Genomic DNA, 18,281 nt, shown 5'->3' with positions numbered 1-18,281 from the left:
GTTTCTTATGGGTATTTTATTAATATGCAGTCTTTTTAGTCATTCTTACTTATTTCTCCTCTTGTAAAGTATCTGCCAATATAATATCTTAAAATGTTCATTTTTATTACAAGTTAAATAAAGGGGGAAATTTTTCAAGGAGCAAATATGCAATTTTTAATCAAAAAAGAGGTATCTTAAATTTTCTCAAACAAAATTGCAGCATTCACTAAAATTGACTTTAATGTAAAATAGAATTTTGTTTAAATTTTGAATTGCGGATAAGTATTTTTAAGCAAATTTGTAAAGCAGGTTGTGATTATAATAAAAGGGATGTTCAGATATAAACAGGAATTTTCATGCTCCATTTTGTAAAGAACTTGATTTAATCATGACTCATTGGTTGAACACATACATGTTTAAACTTCTCAACAGTAGTTTTAGTCTTTTTTTCCCATCATACATTAGTCGCAATCAATATGTCATAGCATGAGGTTTTTATAACAGTGTTGCACAGTGAATTACTATTAGATTTTTAACTAAAAAATATGTTATTCTATCTCATTTATTCTAGATTTGAAAATCAATTTGAGGTAAGTCTCAATGTAAAGTGTAAAATCGGTGCCAATCTTAAGGGCTAGGTGAAAGATGAATCAAATGCTCATTGGCTGAGAAACTCAAAAAATGAAGATGAGCTCATTAACCATTGATGCACTCATTTAATCAATTGGAAAATCATCATCAGAAAGATCACAAAACTTAAGTATTAGAGGTGCAGAAATATTAATTTAAGTTTGTCTTAAATTTAGCAAGGCCAATGCCTTCTGAGGCTAGAATACAAAGAAAGAAAAAAAAAACTGAATGCTGTCATACTGTTCCTGTACCATTATGAGAACAGAGACACCATATTAAAACCCTATGAAGAAATAGAATGCACTATTTTTCTCTGCAGTCAAAACGAACAAGCTTGCAATGCAAAGAAATTCAAGTCTAATGAGTAGGTTGTTGATGTTATGTATGAGCTTATGTTAAAAAAAAAGTATTCTTTGAGAATTATGAAACTTTCTGAGTGTTGGATCAAGTGCATCACAGTGACATATGATTGCAAGGGAAAATATTATGTAAGCGATTTTAGTGTACAACAAATAATGTTTAACTGTTACTTACCTCACTGTGCCGCTGGCGAATGTAATATAAATAATAAGAATGTAGATGCTTGTGACGAATGAGGTGTATGATGATCGTATAACCATCATAAGTGCTATTGTCTGATGTTCAGCAAATGTATACACAGTCCAAAGAGTTGCACAGAAGGTAGCCCATTTTTCCCATTCTTCACGTAGTTTTGCTCCTCTAAATATGAACATAATGTTTTAAATATGCAACAGTAAAAATAAAGGAAGAAACAAAATATTCAGTGGATTTTTATTTAAATATCCAAATAGGGACGAATGCTTAAATATAGACAATCGGCACACTTTTAATCCTTGATCATTTCACTGTATACTTTTTATTCAGTTACTCTACCTGAAGAGCACTCATAATTAAAAGCACAGTGAAATAGTACTTAGAAAAGACATTCATGTTGCTGGTGAATCTGTTGTATGGAAGATGATAAAGAATTAGTTGTGAAACTATCAGTCTGAATTTTAAAAAGAAAATTTTATGCAATGTATTTAAGAAAAGAAAGGTGATGAAATATTCATGCAAGTATGATTTATACCTTATAATTTACTCATGTGTTATTTTTATGAAGTTTCTGGCACATCACGCAGCAGCACCACAGATCCGAGGTTCGATTCCCTTGCTGGGCCGACTCAGCCTTTTTCATCCATTGGGTCGATAAAATGAGTACCAAGTTTGCTTGGGGACTAAACACTGGGGGTCCTGTGACAAGCTGAACACTTGTTCAGGGCATATGCATATGCACCCCTGGGCCCACGGTCAAGAAAGCAGATTTTGGGGCATTGTTGGCCCTGGCCCACTAGGGCTGTTGTGCCACTGAGTTTTTTAGTTTTAATTAATTTTATAGCGACTTTCAGTAAATACTTTTTGGCTTGTTTCATCAGTTGATCGGTATTAATCTTTACCTACATATATTATTCAAGTTCTCACTCTATTCAGCATTATTAGCACTGTTGGCTGCCAAAGTATAGGGCTTGAGTATGAATCCCAGAGAAGGCCTGTATGTTTATAATTGTATAATGTCTGTGTGGCATGAAGGCACTTAAACTAGTGGCAAAGTCCTTTCACGAGGTTTGTTTCAAGGAAGACGGATTATTTCCCTACTCTGTTGTTGTGATTATCGTAGACTATCCCATGGTCAGTACAAATGCCCCCTGGGGTGTTCTCCATACAAATTAGGACAGAGCTTAAGAGTTAGCAGGATCTGACGATACAAAATGTACCTCTGAGAATGCACAGGTGTGGCTTGCTTTAACTCCTACCTTACTTGCTTTAACCTTGCTTTAACTCCTTCACATAGCACAAATGCTATGTGAAGGAGCTCAGTAAGGTTTTGTCTCCAGCAAAGAATCACAATAGTGGAGACTTGTAGCAGGCAGACAGGCTAGTTTTCTGTGCAATCATCCCCTAGCAGACTACCATGTTTTAAATGCACACTTCTCACAGAAGTATGTAATAATTTTGAGATCGATTTTTTTCTCCTTGTGTTGTTTTCTTCCAACATATTTGCATGATGTGATATTTTTGCAGGTAATCAGAGATCCATCTTTCAGCATTTAAAATAGTTGATCTGAATAAAGCTTGTTTAATGTAATGACAAAAGAATATTTAAACACAAATGTATGTTGATTATAAAGCAATGTATGTAATTAGATTGCACTGGTTGAAGCATTTTTATTATGTCTATCAAATGCAAAGGAATCACAGAGTAATACACTGAAGTATAAAATGTATTTGCAGTAAATTACACATAAAATTTTCAGTTGTGTTTGCTAATTGTAAAGAATTTTTGTATGGAAAACAAGAACAGAATGCTATGTCAGTTTTGTATTTTATGATTTTAAATTCAGTGTTTTGTATTAAAAATTATAAATAACCTTTAAAAATGTGCTGGGTAATTTCACTAATAATTTTTAAAATGCACTGGGTAGTCTTCACAATTTTGCTAAGAAATAAATGGGAAAAAGGATAAAATACTGGACATAGAATAACCATTTCTCAGAAAAAGGTTCATACATATTTCTTTATTCTTTATATTAAGATGTTTTTAAAATGAACTTTTGAAATAAAGGCATTTACAATCTAGCATATGTATCCTTTTTATTATTATTACTTCTATTACTATTTTAAGCTAAACAACATAGAAACATGTTACTTAAACATAGTATAAAATACATACGCATAAATTACTGTTGCTGCTGCTGTTACGGATGCCACGCTAAGAGGGAGACTGTAGAATATACTGGACAGCATGAAGAGTGGGCCTCTGTAAATGCCTTCTCGACTCTCTTGGTAATATCGATTTCTGTGTGGGGCATCTGAAATAATAATAATAAAGTACTCAAATCATAAGAACCTTAAACTATTCAAAATTATATGTAAAACATAAATTTTCAGCATAAATTAATGTTCAGTCAAAATAGTCAACATTCTTTCAATAAAAGCTCATATATGAAGGCAATTATAATATTGAAAATTAAATAAAATTAGTTATGAAAAACTAAAATAAAAAATACTTTAATATGAACTGATCAGTCAAAACATTATGCTCATCTCTACACTAAAAGAATGTGCTCACTGGAATGACATATGCCATGTGATAAGTTGGGAATGTTTATAAGATCAAGGGCTATTCCACGAGCAGAAGCTGCTGTGTGGATTGCTGATGTGGATGCTAAGGCATTATTCTGTCCATATAATGGGAAAGATTGTTGAGTGACTATGATAAAGGCCAGATTGCGATGGCCTGAAGGCTACGACTTAGTTATCTTTGAAATGATACTCTTTATAGGGTGTTTGTGAGTTGCCATTGTTAATATCTATGGAAAATTGAAAAAGAATACCAAAGCCAAATGGCAATGCATTTGGAAACCCATACCTTATCAATAAATGCGACAACAAATTGTCCTGCTATGGATGATTCAACTAACAGCTGAATACAATGCAGATTTAAGTACAGGAGTATCTGGGGGGAGGCTTATTTGTTCTAGAATTCTGCAGCAGATGCCCATGTCTCTATTAGGAAAGCATCATTGACATTTATGACTACAGTGGGCCAATAAGCATTGTGATGAAACCATGCAACAATAGAAAGGAATTGTCAAGTTATACAAATCATAATCGCTTTTTTAGCATGACAATGGCTGTGTCAAGGTTATGCCATCTTACAGGTAGACATCTATGTAGACATCACTGCTAACCAGTTACCAGTTAGTTTCTATGCTTTCTCTTGTGGCTTCTATATTTTCCATTGGGAGTGGAGTCTTCCAGCAGGTCTTCCTGCAGCTGAATTCCAACTTCTCACAATGCTGGAATTCAACTACATGGATTTGAGAAACATGCTAATGAATTCCAGCTAATGTCTTGACCATTTGAACTTGTTGGATATGAATCACATTTGGAATGAGCCAGTGCAGAGTTCATCAGTCATCTCCTTGGAATCTACTAGAATGGTATTGCTTTCAAATCTTTGTCTGGAAATTTATTACATACTTTTAGGAAGATGTCATGATGATAGGTACAAACTTTTAAGTACATACCAATCTTTGTCCAGACACTTATTACTATTTTTAGGTTGCAGTTGTCTTGCGAGGCAAAGGTGAAGAAATAAGTATTAAGAAATTAGTTGAAATATTTTGACTGATCAGTGTATTTTTAAATTGAAAATGCTAAAAAGAAAAGTATTTTGCTTTCACAACAGTTTTTTTTTTTTTTTTTTTAATATCAAATAACACATTTCATCATTTAGAAAGCATTTAGTCCATACATAGCGAAATCCGTAAAGAATTTAATTTAACTTAAATAAGAATTTACCTTCAACAAAAGTGACTTATGCTGACAATTAATAGTTGATGAAAGGTACAAAAAATTTTAAATGATATAAAATTAAAGTTTTGTGCGTAAAAGTTTTGAAAAATATTTGAAATGCAAATTTCAATCATGCAAAAAAACTTTTGGCAATACATTGTTTTCTTCTCTGTTGTTAACGTACTTATCCTATTTACATAACAGAAATAAAATTTTATTCAAAGCAGTATGTTAGCTATTTTATATATTTCCTGCAGATGACAAAGCAATATAAGTTCAGAATTTTTAGATTAAAAAAAAATTTTTGCTTGGCAATTTTGAAACACTATTTTTAAAAATAATTTTCACCTCAAATTTTTAAAATGGGCTTTTTAGTCTTCTAAAATTTAAATACATACTAAAATTAAAAACTTAAAATTAAAATTGAGTAAAACTAAAACTCACGTGTTACAGCTGTTATTACAGCAGACAGGAAAGACACTGCCACCAGACAATTCAAGATCAATCCATTGCGAGTCAAAAAACTGTGCTGAAAGTCATTGATGGGAAAATAAAATAAGAATATTAATGTGAAGAATATAGGCATGAGCAGCAATCGCAGGAACAGTTCCCTAAGGGCCCGAGAATTGCAATTGAAAAGGATGCAAAAGCGGCGGCTGCAAAATATGAAATTGTATTTCACACAGATTGTAAATTTCTATCAATTTAATAATAAAATGAAATTTGATGCATATCAAAAGTATTTTTTTTTTTTTTTTTTTTTTACATCAAGTAAATTAGCTTCAAATTTTTACTACTATTGAACTTAACTAGCTTAAACATCTCAGATTCTTCTGCATTATAAAAGAAAACACTATGCTGAATATTATGTTTCACTTCTTGTGTAAATGATCAACGTGATTATCTCAGTATACAAAGAAGTACACAGGGTTAAATAAAGATTTGAGTACATCCATACCTGGCAGTCAGCAGTTACAGTTTTCAAAAGTATACTCTCTTTTATTTCCACTACTCATAATTTATTACACATGGCATGCGGTTTAGAAATATTTGTACAGGTCATAATTTGAATAACTGATATTTAATTCGATTATATTTTAGTTAAATTTTTTATCCATAAAGAATTTGCCACACTATTATATTGGAGGCCTTTGTTAGCCATCATATTCTGCACCATAATCTTGCAATAAATCTTCAATATTTTAACTCCAGATGAGCCAAAAAATTTTAATTTCTTTCTTCATAGCAATAGAATGATGAATATAAGTTTTTTTCTTTACTTCAAAAATTATTCACAAAAATAAAGAATTTATGTAAGCAGGACTTCTGCCAACCTTTACGCTTCCAGACAGAACTTGTTAAAAGCATGTGTTAATGCATTTAAACAAGTGATTTTTCACAGATGTATAACTACCACTAAGCAAAGGCAGCTATACTTGGCCATTCTTTTCATTATGATTCACCGTTCAGATGTTATTAATGCCAAAGCCTATATGGCATATTCTTCAAGCAGGATTCAGGCTTCAATTCAGAGAATTAAATAGTATAGCTATTTAATTAAGCTATACTATTTAATTCAGAATTTCCACTTTAAAATTTAACAGTTATTAACAGAACACAATTATAATGAGTGGGCGGGGAAGAAAAGTTAAATTAGAGACACATATCAGCCTTTCATACCCTCCTAACACTTTGTAAAAGTTTCATACTGAATTTTTTCAAAGGCCTAGATGCATCTTGACAACTCTCCTCGGATAAATGAAAAGAACATCGCTAGACCCAATATTAGCAAAACACTAATTTATTACACAGTTATTCTGAGAAAGTTATTTTCTTTTGAGTATTTCAACTAAAAATTAATAAAGTGGCAAATTGTGTTTTAATAAATTTTCATTTAGAAAATCCACACATGAACAGATATGTAAAAATGGTAGCCAAACTTACCTAATTAATGTGCATAACACTTGCCAACTGGAAGGTTGGCCATAAGCAGTAAGAGGTAGCTTATAACGAGTGTCTTTCTGTACCAGTGTGTCGGTAACAGGTAAGTAGTATTTCCTATAATGAGCACCCTCTACTTTGAATTTCTCTACTAAAGCAGATATTTGAGTACTAGATTCCACAAATCTTTCTCTTGTCCTTCGATCAACAGTTGACAGACAAACTATAAAAGATTTGTTTGATGGAGTTCATATATTTATATGTGAATACAGTACAAAGTCCGTAATCCGGACGTCCATTATCTGGAATGATCTATAACCTGGACCTCAAAGGCCACAAACTATTTTTTGGTATGCTTTACGCATGCACGTAATGCATGCTGTACGCATGCGCGCGTTGAAAGAATTGTTTAATAAAGTAAACAAATAAATATTAAGCTTTTTTTTTTTTTTTTTTTTTTTTTTTTTGTAAAATTTGATACCCTTTAGATCATAATTGCTCTTTATTTCATAAATTACGGTTTCATATTTTTAATTGTATAATTTCTGCATGCCATCTTACCAGATTTAAATTGATGATCTATAATCTGGAAAAACCCTTAATCTTGAATCGCTGAAGTCCTGACGAGTTCGGATTATGGACTTTGTACTGTATATATTATACAGAAAGTTATTAGGCAATCTATCATTATCTTAGACCTCGTATTTTTCAGCCTAATTACTTGTATGCTTACTGCTGTTCACCTTATTCTGGTTGCTATTGCAAATTTTTGTTCCTTTAAATGAACTGTTCTTCAAACTGCATGTCAGAAATGGCTTTAGCCATGTGCAGTGCCTATTACTGGCTATCTGTATTTTGGTATTTTCTGATTACCGTCTGAAACTATTAATGAGATAATATGTTATATTGCCAAAATGGGCAACGCATGACGTTGGCAAAATGTGTATATGTGGCAATCAGAGTATGCACATGTGTGTAGTTGATCAGCGAGGGTTTCCACTTTAAAATTCATTAGCCATTGCTTTTGTTGCAATGAGACTTTTTTTTTTTTTTTTCCTTTTCTTGGTAGGAAGTGTAATGAGACTACGGAGTTTGCCAACTAATGAAAAGAAAAAAAAAGTGTTGCATATATTCAGGAATGTCGCATTTTATCAACTGTAGAGAACGAAAAGCTGTACTTCTTAAAAGATCAAAAGTTATGCGCTGAAAGCACATTTTTGTTGATGTTTTTTAAGCGAAAACAGATCGCTAAGCATGTGGGAAAACAATAACATGTAAAATGTCAAATTTACGCAATTAGAAAAAACAAATCACTGTATACATGGAGAGAACAACAGTGCAAAAAAATAAGGATTTCTTCAGAAAGGTTAATATTTTATTATGGATTTTTTTTCTGCTTTTTTAATTTTATTGATCATTGATTGCTGTTACAGAATTCATTGCTTTGTTGAAAATGTTAATATTTTATGTACATTTTTATAATTTAACAGCTTTTGTTTTTCTTTCATTTTTCTTCACCAACAAAAATATTTAGCCAGATGTTGTTTTATCACACCCATATCCCAGCGTTGAGCAGCAAATGAGCAATTAAATTTTAATTTTTTTATCAAAGCATTATTAAATCATTTGGCCTTACTAAATTGTTTTAGTACAGAAATGGGTAATATAAATAATAAAAATGAATTTAGATAAAATAATATAAATTAATGATATCATTTTATATTTCTCAAGCCCTAACCCCCTTATGAAAATATCATGGTAAACATAAAAACCTCTTTAGTTCATGTTCCCTTAAATTCAAAAAAATTTTTTCAAGGTTATCACTTATTCAGTTTTCTGCAGTGGTTTATTCACTACTTCGTTAGTTCTTAATCTTATGTTAATATTTCAATGGAATATAATTAATTTTTTTAGTATTAATAAAATTAATAATACAAATAGAATAAATAATGATTTTGTATATATTACTCAGTTTACATTTTATATATTACACAGTAAAAATACCAAAAAATTTTTGAAAGTGGTAAGAATAAATAATCCAACATAGCCATATTTGAGCTCTACATTTTGGATAATATTTTACAATATCGAGAAGCATTATTATGTTTAACTTCAAAGTAGCTTTTTGAAGGAGCTCATGTAAAATCTAGAAGTAAAATGAGTAACAGTTTAAAACTGATAAAATTATTAAATAGCTGTTGTTTGCCCTTAAAGTAAGTTGATAACCAGCTGAGAGTTAAAATTTTATGTGCAATGCAGTGTATTAAAAGGAAGAATGAAATGATACATACACCAATGCAAAACATAGATCATTTAAAAACTTTACAAATGCAAGAGCTATAAAATGGAAATAAAATTACTTACGGTAATACATCAAAGGGTTTTCTAATTCTGGACATGGAAAGCCAATGCTCCCAAAGTAATCAAGTAACATTCTGGTGCTTCCTAGTCATATAAATCAAAATTACAGAATTTTTAAAATATAAATTTTGTGAAATATTTTACTTTATGAATTGTTATCGGTTTACTGTGTAGTCATTTCTCTTTTCTTAGAAGCCTGATCCAAAATAAGAAAATAATCAATGAAATGCTGAAATTAAAAATTCAATCAAGTAAAGTAGTTTCTGTGTTTTATCTTATTTTTTATTTTATGTTACATTTGATAACATACTTTTAAATTACAATGTAGCTATTAATTCAGCACTAAGTGTGGGTACTTATTATTATTATTACTTTTTTTTTTTCAAATTTAATCAAAACGGATTATATTTGGTTTACTATAATCCAAATTTTATTGCTTAAAGAACTAATACAAAATTTGTTAAGTGCGACCATTAAAGATCTGTCATCGTATGTCTTCATAACAGTCATCAATTTTCGGGCAAACTTCTAAAAAATTTTAACAAGAATTCTAACAGCTGATTATATACACAATACAACAAATGCACTAAAAAGCTTAAAAAATTCAGAACTGCATTTAGGTACAAAGTTCATTAAATAGCAGCTGAGATAAAATCAGTCAGTAGTTAAATATATTCTTTGATATTTCATAAATCCGAATATCATTCACAAATGTGTTCCAGTAATATACACAATATTCAGTATCTTTTTCATGTTGCATATTTCATTCAAATGTGTTTTTAATTCATTATTCTTCTTGGATGCAAAGCATTTTCTTGGTTACAAAGCATTTCTTGGATATAAAGACAACCAACCTGAATACTTAGTTTCTTGCAACATATTCATGAAAGAGCATTTACCATTCACTTCAAACTATCAGCTCACTGTAATTTTTCTTAAGGAGTATGTTATTCTGCCATATCATGCAATCAAAATTCATAGCTTTATCAATATTTTCAAAGAAAAAGAAGCACCATTCTATATTTTTCAGTTATTTTTAATAAAAAACATTATAGACTAATTTTGTTACAATTTATAACATTCGATCGTTTTGGCTCATTTAGCTTAATATGGCAAAGCATCTGAATGTTATTTTCCTTAAAGTGCTTGTTGAAGATATTCTATAAAAAAATATGGTTATATTCTTGTTAGGAGATAACTCCATACATTCAACCTAGTTATTCAAACAGAAATTTTCGCAACGTCGTCGTCATCATTATGACATTATTTTAGAAGATATATGAAACAAGTGCATAAGTTAAACAATCAAATAAAACTGCTAAACAATGAAATCACTTTCTAAACTCTTTTGTAGCATAAGAATGTAATTATTAAATAGTCGCAATTCCTTTTTTAAAGCCTTAAAACTGTTTTACAAGATAAAACTTTACACTATGAATTTCATATCACATCGTTTAGAGTTTTCTAATACGTTAATAAATAATTGTGTTTTAAAGTTTACGATAGCTTTAAGTTGCTTCCTTTGCCACTAGATGGCAGGACTACATTAAACAATAGAATGCATTTTTGGTTACTAAACGTCTAAGAAAGAAGTAAGTGTATAAAATGAGAGCTAAATCTAAATCAAATACATAGAAAATTGGGTTTTGAACATAAAATCTCAGCATTAAAATTTATTTACCTTACGATTATTATAACGGTTAAGTACATATTGTAGAGAGGCACCATTCCCTAGGTTGTCCAGTCGCGTGTCGGAAAAAACATTCAGCAAATCGACGTGCCGTTTAACTCAAAGTCTTCTTAATTTTTAGAAATTTGTGAACATGTAATACACGATCCATCTCCATTTGACAGCATTGATTAGAGATAGTTTCTAGATGGCCACTAGTGTCTTAGAAATCCTTAATTGGACAAGAAGGTATTTTTAAACACCTCGTACTTAACGAAATCGTGACTTGTCGATATGGCTCGTACTAAGCAGACTCCTTGTAGCGAAGCGGTTCCACCTGATAAAGGCACGGATCCGATCTCGGACAACTCGATTACGGCGGACACTGAATTGGACCAGGGCACTGATCATGTTCTTACCGATCAAGAAATCACTACGTTACGATTGGAAATTCAGGACGAAGAAGCTCGACTAACGACAGCTAAACGTTACTTCAATGTACTTTCGGCTGGCAGACTCGTTACGGACCGTGACTACCATACGGATATTTTGAAAAGGGATATGGACAATAAGAAGAAACTGATTGAAAAGCTGAGGGGTAAGTTAAAATTTGCTCTTTCTCATGCAAGCTCCACACAACCAATCACACAACTCAAACGCAAACCAGATGATGCTCCAGATAGCGAAGATGACCCGGATGGCTTTCAGAAACCACTCAAGACTGCTAAAGTACCCAAAAATATACCATCAAACTCTATTCCCACTCAGAACAACTTTAACGCACTTTCTCAACCCAACACACACATCACTCAAACACCACAATCAATTAATAGCACACAAACACCAGATGCTCGACTCACAAATTACAGCACACCTACACCAATTATGGTTAAGCCGGCAGATGGCGCCACACATAACCAGTACATTAAGAAACTCTCAACACTCACAGAAGCCACTTTCTATGGAAAAATAAGCGGAGAATACATTAAATTATTACCTTCCACAACAGATGATCACAGACAGCTCACCTTAGACTTACAAAAACATAACATTGAACACTACGTTATCACACCAAAACATAAAAGACCTATTAAAGTAGTTATTAGATGATTACCTATCACAACAGAAACACAAGAAATATCCACAGAACTCACACATTTAGGATACACAAAGTCGTTCAACTAACAAAATTCAAAACCAAACAACCTATGCCACTCTTCCAAGTACAACTCATGCAGACACACAACATAGACAAAATATACAGTGAAACACACCTAGGTATGTTTATCATCACAGTGGAAAAATACATGAACAAAAATATTACACCTCAATGCCACAACTGCCAACGCTTCAATCACTCTTCAGACAATTGCTTCTTTTTACCTAGGTGTGTTAAATGCGCACAACAACACAAAACTACAGACTGCCCCACACAAGGTTAAATTGATAACCCTATTTGTGCTAATTGTTCCAAGAACCACCCAGCTTCCTATCGCGGTTGCGAAAAATTTCCCCAAAACACACTCAGAAACACCAACAGTTCACCAAACTACACTTTTAACTCCAAAAAACACTACTTCACAAACACCTACATTCACACAAGGCAGAACATATGCACAAGTTACATCAAACAACACTCAAAGCACCAGAAACCAGAACAATAACACCACACTCAGTCCCAACACTTTTACAGACATATTTTCCACTCTAAAAGAACTAAACATCATTTTCGGCAATAGTAATATATTTAAATTTTTTACACTTCTTAAACATAACATAGAACAGCTTAGAACAGTTGATACACCAATGGAAAAATAACTCATCTTATTTAACATATGCGAGGAAGCTAATATTTTTAATTAATTGAAAAAAAAAAAAAAAAAGCTGAAAATATATTTCTAAATCCAAACACACTTTAATCTCACACAAAACTACTGCTTGCATGAGGCCCCTCAGCTCTCTTCCAGAAATACACTTCTCTCATCGACCATTGGCTACACCTCATCATGTGACTTGATGAAATTCTACTACAACCAGCCTTCTCTCCGCCCATCGACACTGCCCTCAACTTTGCTTCTCCCAACGCACAGATCTGCCTGACTCCTAGGAAATACTTTCCGGCTGCTTTTTCCCGAGTGCATGTATCACCATCTCAGCATCGATCTACAATTAATGCCATATTTTGCTTATTGACTCTGCCTGATGACACACGATTGATCTCAATGAAAATTTGATTGACACACGTATGATCTCAATGTTCGAAAAGTGACGCAAGTTCGACAGGGATAGGACTCTTCAGTCCAGGAACCCTTTGAAAGGAACGCAATGTTCACGGATGATACGGACTACCAGCCGCAATATCTTACGCAGGTATTGTTATATCCTTACTGTAAACCGACATGCGTAGCATTAAGAGATGGCATATCCCTGTATTCAAAAGCTTGGCCTTAAATGCCCTAAAAGATTTTTTAAGCAGTTTTCTTTTAAATACATACATTATCTAATCACCTTCGAAGTAATATTCATCGGACCACACACACTTGCTCCCGAGCTCTTAGCATTCTTGGAAGCATTGAGAAAATGGCTGTTTTGATAATTGTTGTAGATGTGTCATCCAGTTATCTTAGATGACTTGAATTGTGAAAACATGTTGACTCCCTAAAACTATTTTAGTAAGAAAGAACAGCTAGAAGTCAGAGGATAAGAGATCTGATAAAACAACGAGATATTTGGAAAAAGAGATCACTTTCTGCCCAAAGAATTCTTTAAGTGACATCGCCATGTGATTGGAAGCATTATCGTAGATCAATCCCATTCAGTCCTCAATTTTTCTCCACTCTGTCGCGCGAATATACAAGCACTTGTATGAAGCACTGACAATAAAGAACTGTTAGCCCAAAACCATTGCAGCGAATGCTCTAATTGTCAAAACGATCAACATGGCCTTGACTTTCAATCTTCTGTTTCATGCTGTTTGGGGCCTTCAGAGATGTTGGTACATGCCATTCATAAGACTGGGCTTTCGTCTTCGAATCTTAAGCAAAAAGCGCGATGATTCAACATTTTCCTTCCCAACGATAACGTAGCTCATGAAGCTAGAATTTATTGTAGTACTCTCAAATAAATAAATAAGCTTTCTTAAGAGGTTATCACACATGGCTACAGTTCCCAATAGACGGGACTTTTCTGAGAAACGAGATTCTGGTATCACTGGCTTAAACGGGAAGATTCCTAAAAAAAAGATCCCTGCTTGAAGTGAACTCCCGCCTAGCTACGGAAACAATGTTGCAGCTACGCGGGATTTTTTCAAAACTCACCGAAAATGTTTCGGCTGGACCTCAATCCCGGGTAGAGACAACCAATCAGACGAAAGTTCTGCTTCTGAAGCCTCACGTGATCTCAATCTGAGCGATAATCAATTAGTGTTTGGCGTTCAAGTCTTTGTAGTAAGTGAAAATGTTAACGTAGCTACGTGGGTTTCTTGGAAGTGTACGGATTCTGAGAATTGTCCCTTTCGACGTTAAGTCCCGCGTAGCCGAAACATAATATGACTGGGACTTAAATTGCTTTCCTCATTCCCTTTGATAATCCTTCAAAATTCGCGGAACAAATTTTCAGCGTGTTCGGCTCATTCTAAACTTTCTTACCAAATGCAAGTCGATTCAATGGAGATGTTCAACTCTTCATTTACCTTATATAATTCAACGATTAGCGCTTGCCTGTTTCCTAACTATTGTCACAATTTTTTATTCTTAAACATCCAACGATTTGCCAGAATGAGGCTCATCTTCCAGCGATTCCTGATCAGTCTTGAATTTCTCGAACCCCTTACAGACGGCTATTTCTTCAAAATATGATGTCTATAAACAGTTCTGGGAGCTTCGACTGGTTCCCTGGCACTTTTTCCTAGATTAAACATGAATCTAACGTCTGTACTTTGTTTAAGAAATGCGTCATTATGCTGGATGGTTGAAATATGCTTTCATTCCATTTGCACTACAAACCTGATCTAAGCTATCTTGAATTCATGTCTCCTGTGACTGTCAAATTGAAGTGCTGCAAAGTTTGCACACATGACATGAGTTCGTGAGAACTGAAAGCAGGGGTAGTCGTCACCATGACCTTTCGTCTTCTTTAGATTCAGAACGAGCGATCTCAAACGTTAAGACCACGCACTACGTTAATAACCTACCTGTGCTGTTTACTTCAATTTTTGCGATAATAAGATGAATCAGAGATATGTCCCGATGAAGGCAACGTGAGACCTTAGGTATAATGCACGTTCAGGTAACCTCGCCACTCATTCTTCTACGTTAAAAATGGCATGCCAAATAAAATCAGTAAAATTCTAAGAAACAATGAAAATTGCATTTATTGGATCAGTACTGTTTAGAGATTTTCAGCTGCATTGCCCTTTTCCGCTGCTGAGAAAGGGCAGTGCAGATGAGATTGCAAAAATGCTTTTGATTCAATTAATTCTTACACTAATTTTCGTTACTTCTTAGATTCTAAATATTTTTTCTTAGATTCTAAATATTGTCTACAGACTTGTTTCAGCTAATGTAATTAAAACAGCCATATTCTTCAGCAGATTGTTTTGAATATTCGGGTTTGAATGGTGGGCTTGCTACTGCGTACATCTGACTCAGCTATTAAAGCGTTTTGATGTTCGTATGCATGCCTAGTTCTAAAACTGCAATTAACATATCATTATTTCAGACAATATCTTTTAATTCAGCCCACAGTTGATGCAACGCGTTGTTGTTAGTAGCGATTTTCGGACCAACAATGTTTTGAATATTCTGTTGCCCAACATTGTTGGTCCGAAAATCACACTTTCAATTTTTCTGCTACCAAAATTATTCAAAAAACATCTTCCATTGGAAAACTAGATTTTCTAGAGGCTTTTCACATTCAACATTAAAAAAAAACTTTCTGTTCTAGTTAACGATCCTAATTCCAATCCACCTTTGCCTTCGGCCTTTAAAGAAATTATGTTTTAGTTCTGGTTTCATCAACAGATGGCGCCACTAGCTTATCTCCTGTCCTGGCTTTCTTATCTTATCTAATCATTTTATCCTATCTCGTTCATTTGCTCTTTTGCAGCTGAGGATGGTGGTTCGGTAACATCATCGAAACTAGTCCTGTGAAAATTTGAAAATATAACTCTGATTTTTGTTGTTTGACTTCTGAATTAATAGCCCTTGTTCGACAATACCACGAAATTTTCATAGCGTTGTAACAAAATATTCAGAACACGGCATTTTCTATGCAAAGCCTTTCTCAGATACGCAAACTACTTGATAGCTAAATATTTATAGAGAAATAGATAGATTTATATAGAAATAGATCGATCCTTTTAGAGAAATATAAGTTCTGTATAACAGTTTTTGCAGTTACGAGTTTAAATATTCTGATAGGCTTTTAACCCTCTGACCGGCATGGGGTTTCATTAAGAAAACCTAAACTTCCGAAAACTACCAAAAGAAAGAGGTTTTTTCTTGATTTTAAAGACAAAATGTCCCTCGTACCTTGATTTATGTACTTTTAATACCTTGCCTTAATTCTTTTGACTTATTTAAAAGTACAGGTATATATATATATACATATACGTTCTTACAGACATCACAGAAAGTATTTTAGACCATATATAGTATACACGACCTAGCCGGTTAAAGGTTAACACAAATAGAAACAAACTTTTTTTTCCTTCGCCACTGATACTTTGCAATACTTTGGAAAAATGTTTTGAAACAAAAAATATTAATATAGAGTAATATGAATTAGAAAATATTAAATGCAAGTATATTCTTACCAGTGTATACTACTTCGCCAAGACTTAAGTAGGTTACTCGATCTAAGAAAGGAAAAATGTCAGATCTTGGTTTCTCCATGCTGAGGACAACGATTCTGTTATACTTCTTGGCGTGGTTAGATAATATGGAAATCACGAAATACGTATTCAGTGGATCAAGGTCATACGTCGGATCATCCAATAGAATCATAACTACAAAGCAAAACAGTCTATTGAAGTATTACTTGAAAAAAAATTAAAGAGAAAAAAAAAAAATTAAGTATGAAAAAAGGAATTCAAATATGTTTGCATTTCAAAACTTAAGTATTCTTGTTCCAACATTTGCTTATATACTGGCCTTACTAGCTAGATTTTACTGTATCTTAATTTGCCTCTGAAAGTTTAAAACAATATTTCCTTTAATGAAATTTGATGAAATGTGAGAAAGGAAAAGTTTAATTTCTTTCACAAATATAATATGCGTACGCTTAAGTTAACGATGGGCACTATGCAAACATTACTACAAAATCTGATCATGCTATAATTTTTTGACATATTAAAACTCAGTACTAAATATGTTTTTCACAAAATCGTTGTTATTCGGTCTGGAACATACATCTTACCTTCTACTGGGCAAACTGACAAGGTTAGGTTAGGTTATTTAATTACGGCAAAACCTCGAGGGCTATCTGCCTACGGGGATGGATGCCTTCGTGGAGGACTTTCTAAGAAAAACTGGCTCGTATACACGTTAAACATGGGGAAAACACCCATGCAGCCAGCCTGTTCGCGGGATTTGAACCTCGAACCGAACTACCAGTGTTCAGCGACTTTACCGCTCGGCCGCTGGTGGGCGGACCAATTGCCAAAATTTAACGTGAGTATTTACTGCCTCGAAAGCGCGACTTAGGATATGTATTCAATTTATATATAGCGTTGTTCTAGCATAGGTATTCTGACATAAAATCGAACTTTTTCTAAAACGACATACCCATTTTTTTCCCATAGTTCGATTCTACGACTCAAACTATGCCAAGTTTTGTAAAAATCGCAGGAATAGTTTTTAACTTATCTCTCAAAGTTTTAGTTCCCTAATATTAATGGAATTTGGTATATATTTATTATCGTTTTTTATTAAACTTGATTGATTCTTTCTTTCATAGTTAGAAATTTAGATTAAGTCCAAATAAAGTGAGCAATTATTTTCTGATTTGTGCTTAAAATTGGTATTTTTGAGTGATTTTTGTATATTTTTAGAAAAAAATTTTAAATTGTTACCTTTAAAAATTTTTATTACCACCTTAATGTATGTATTTCTCGGCATACCTCAAAAACAGAGATTTTTATTCAAAATTTCCAAAGATGTATGTGAAATTATATATTGGCGCGTTTTGAAATTTGGTATATTTGTTATAAGCAATAATAACGCCAAATGTGCTTTAGGCATTTTGTTACAATTATTTGAAAGAATGAACGATTCACCTTTTTTTTTTCCCGCTCGTGCACAATGAAAAGGAAAGGAAAATAGGTTACCATAAATTAAGA

At 33.0% G+C, this 18,281-nt stretch overlaps 1 protein-coding gene across 1 annotated transcript in view; it reads right to left on the bottom strand.

Moving 5' to 3' along the window:
• Positions 1–18,281, bottom strand: part of LOC118192925 (ATP-binding cassette sub-family G member 5) — a 90,945-nt gene that overhangs the window by 1,704 nt on the left and 70,960 nt on the right. The window contains exons 6-11 of the mRNA XM_035363936.2: positions 16,758–16,949; positions 9,277–9,357; positions 6,916–7,135; positions 5,416–5,627; positions 3,344–3,482; positions 1,147–1,332 (exon numbers count right to left, since the gene is read on the bottom strand). Of these exons, the coding sequence (XP_035219827.1) occupies positions 1,147–1,332; positions 3,344–3,482; positions 5,416–5,627; positions 6,916–7,135; positions 9,277–9,357; positions 16,758–16,949 (1,030 nt within the window). The remainder of the gene's footprint in view (positions 1–1,146; positions 1,333–3,343; positions 3,483–5,415; positions 5,628–6,915; positions 7,136–9,276; positions 9,358–16,757; positions 16,950–18,281) is intronic.

The sequence above is a fragment of the Stegodyphus dumicola genome, chromosome 2 (genome assembly GCF_044657685.1).
Source record: "Stegodyphus dumicola isolate Sdum_Otavi_A_Nest chromosome 2, ASM4465768v1".
Taxonomy (NCBI): domain Eukaryota; kingdom Metazoa; phylum Arthropoda; class Arachnida; order Araneae; family Eresidae; genus Stegodyphus; species Stegodyphus dumicola.
This window is presented reverse-complemented; position numbering and strand designations above follow the sequence as displayed.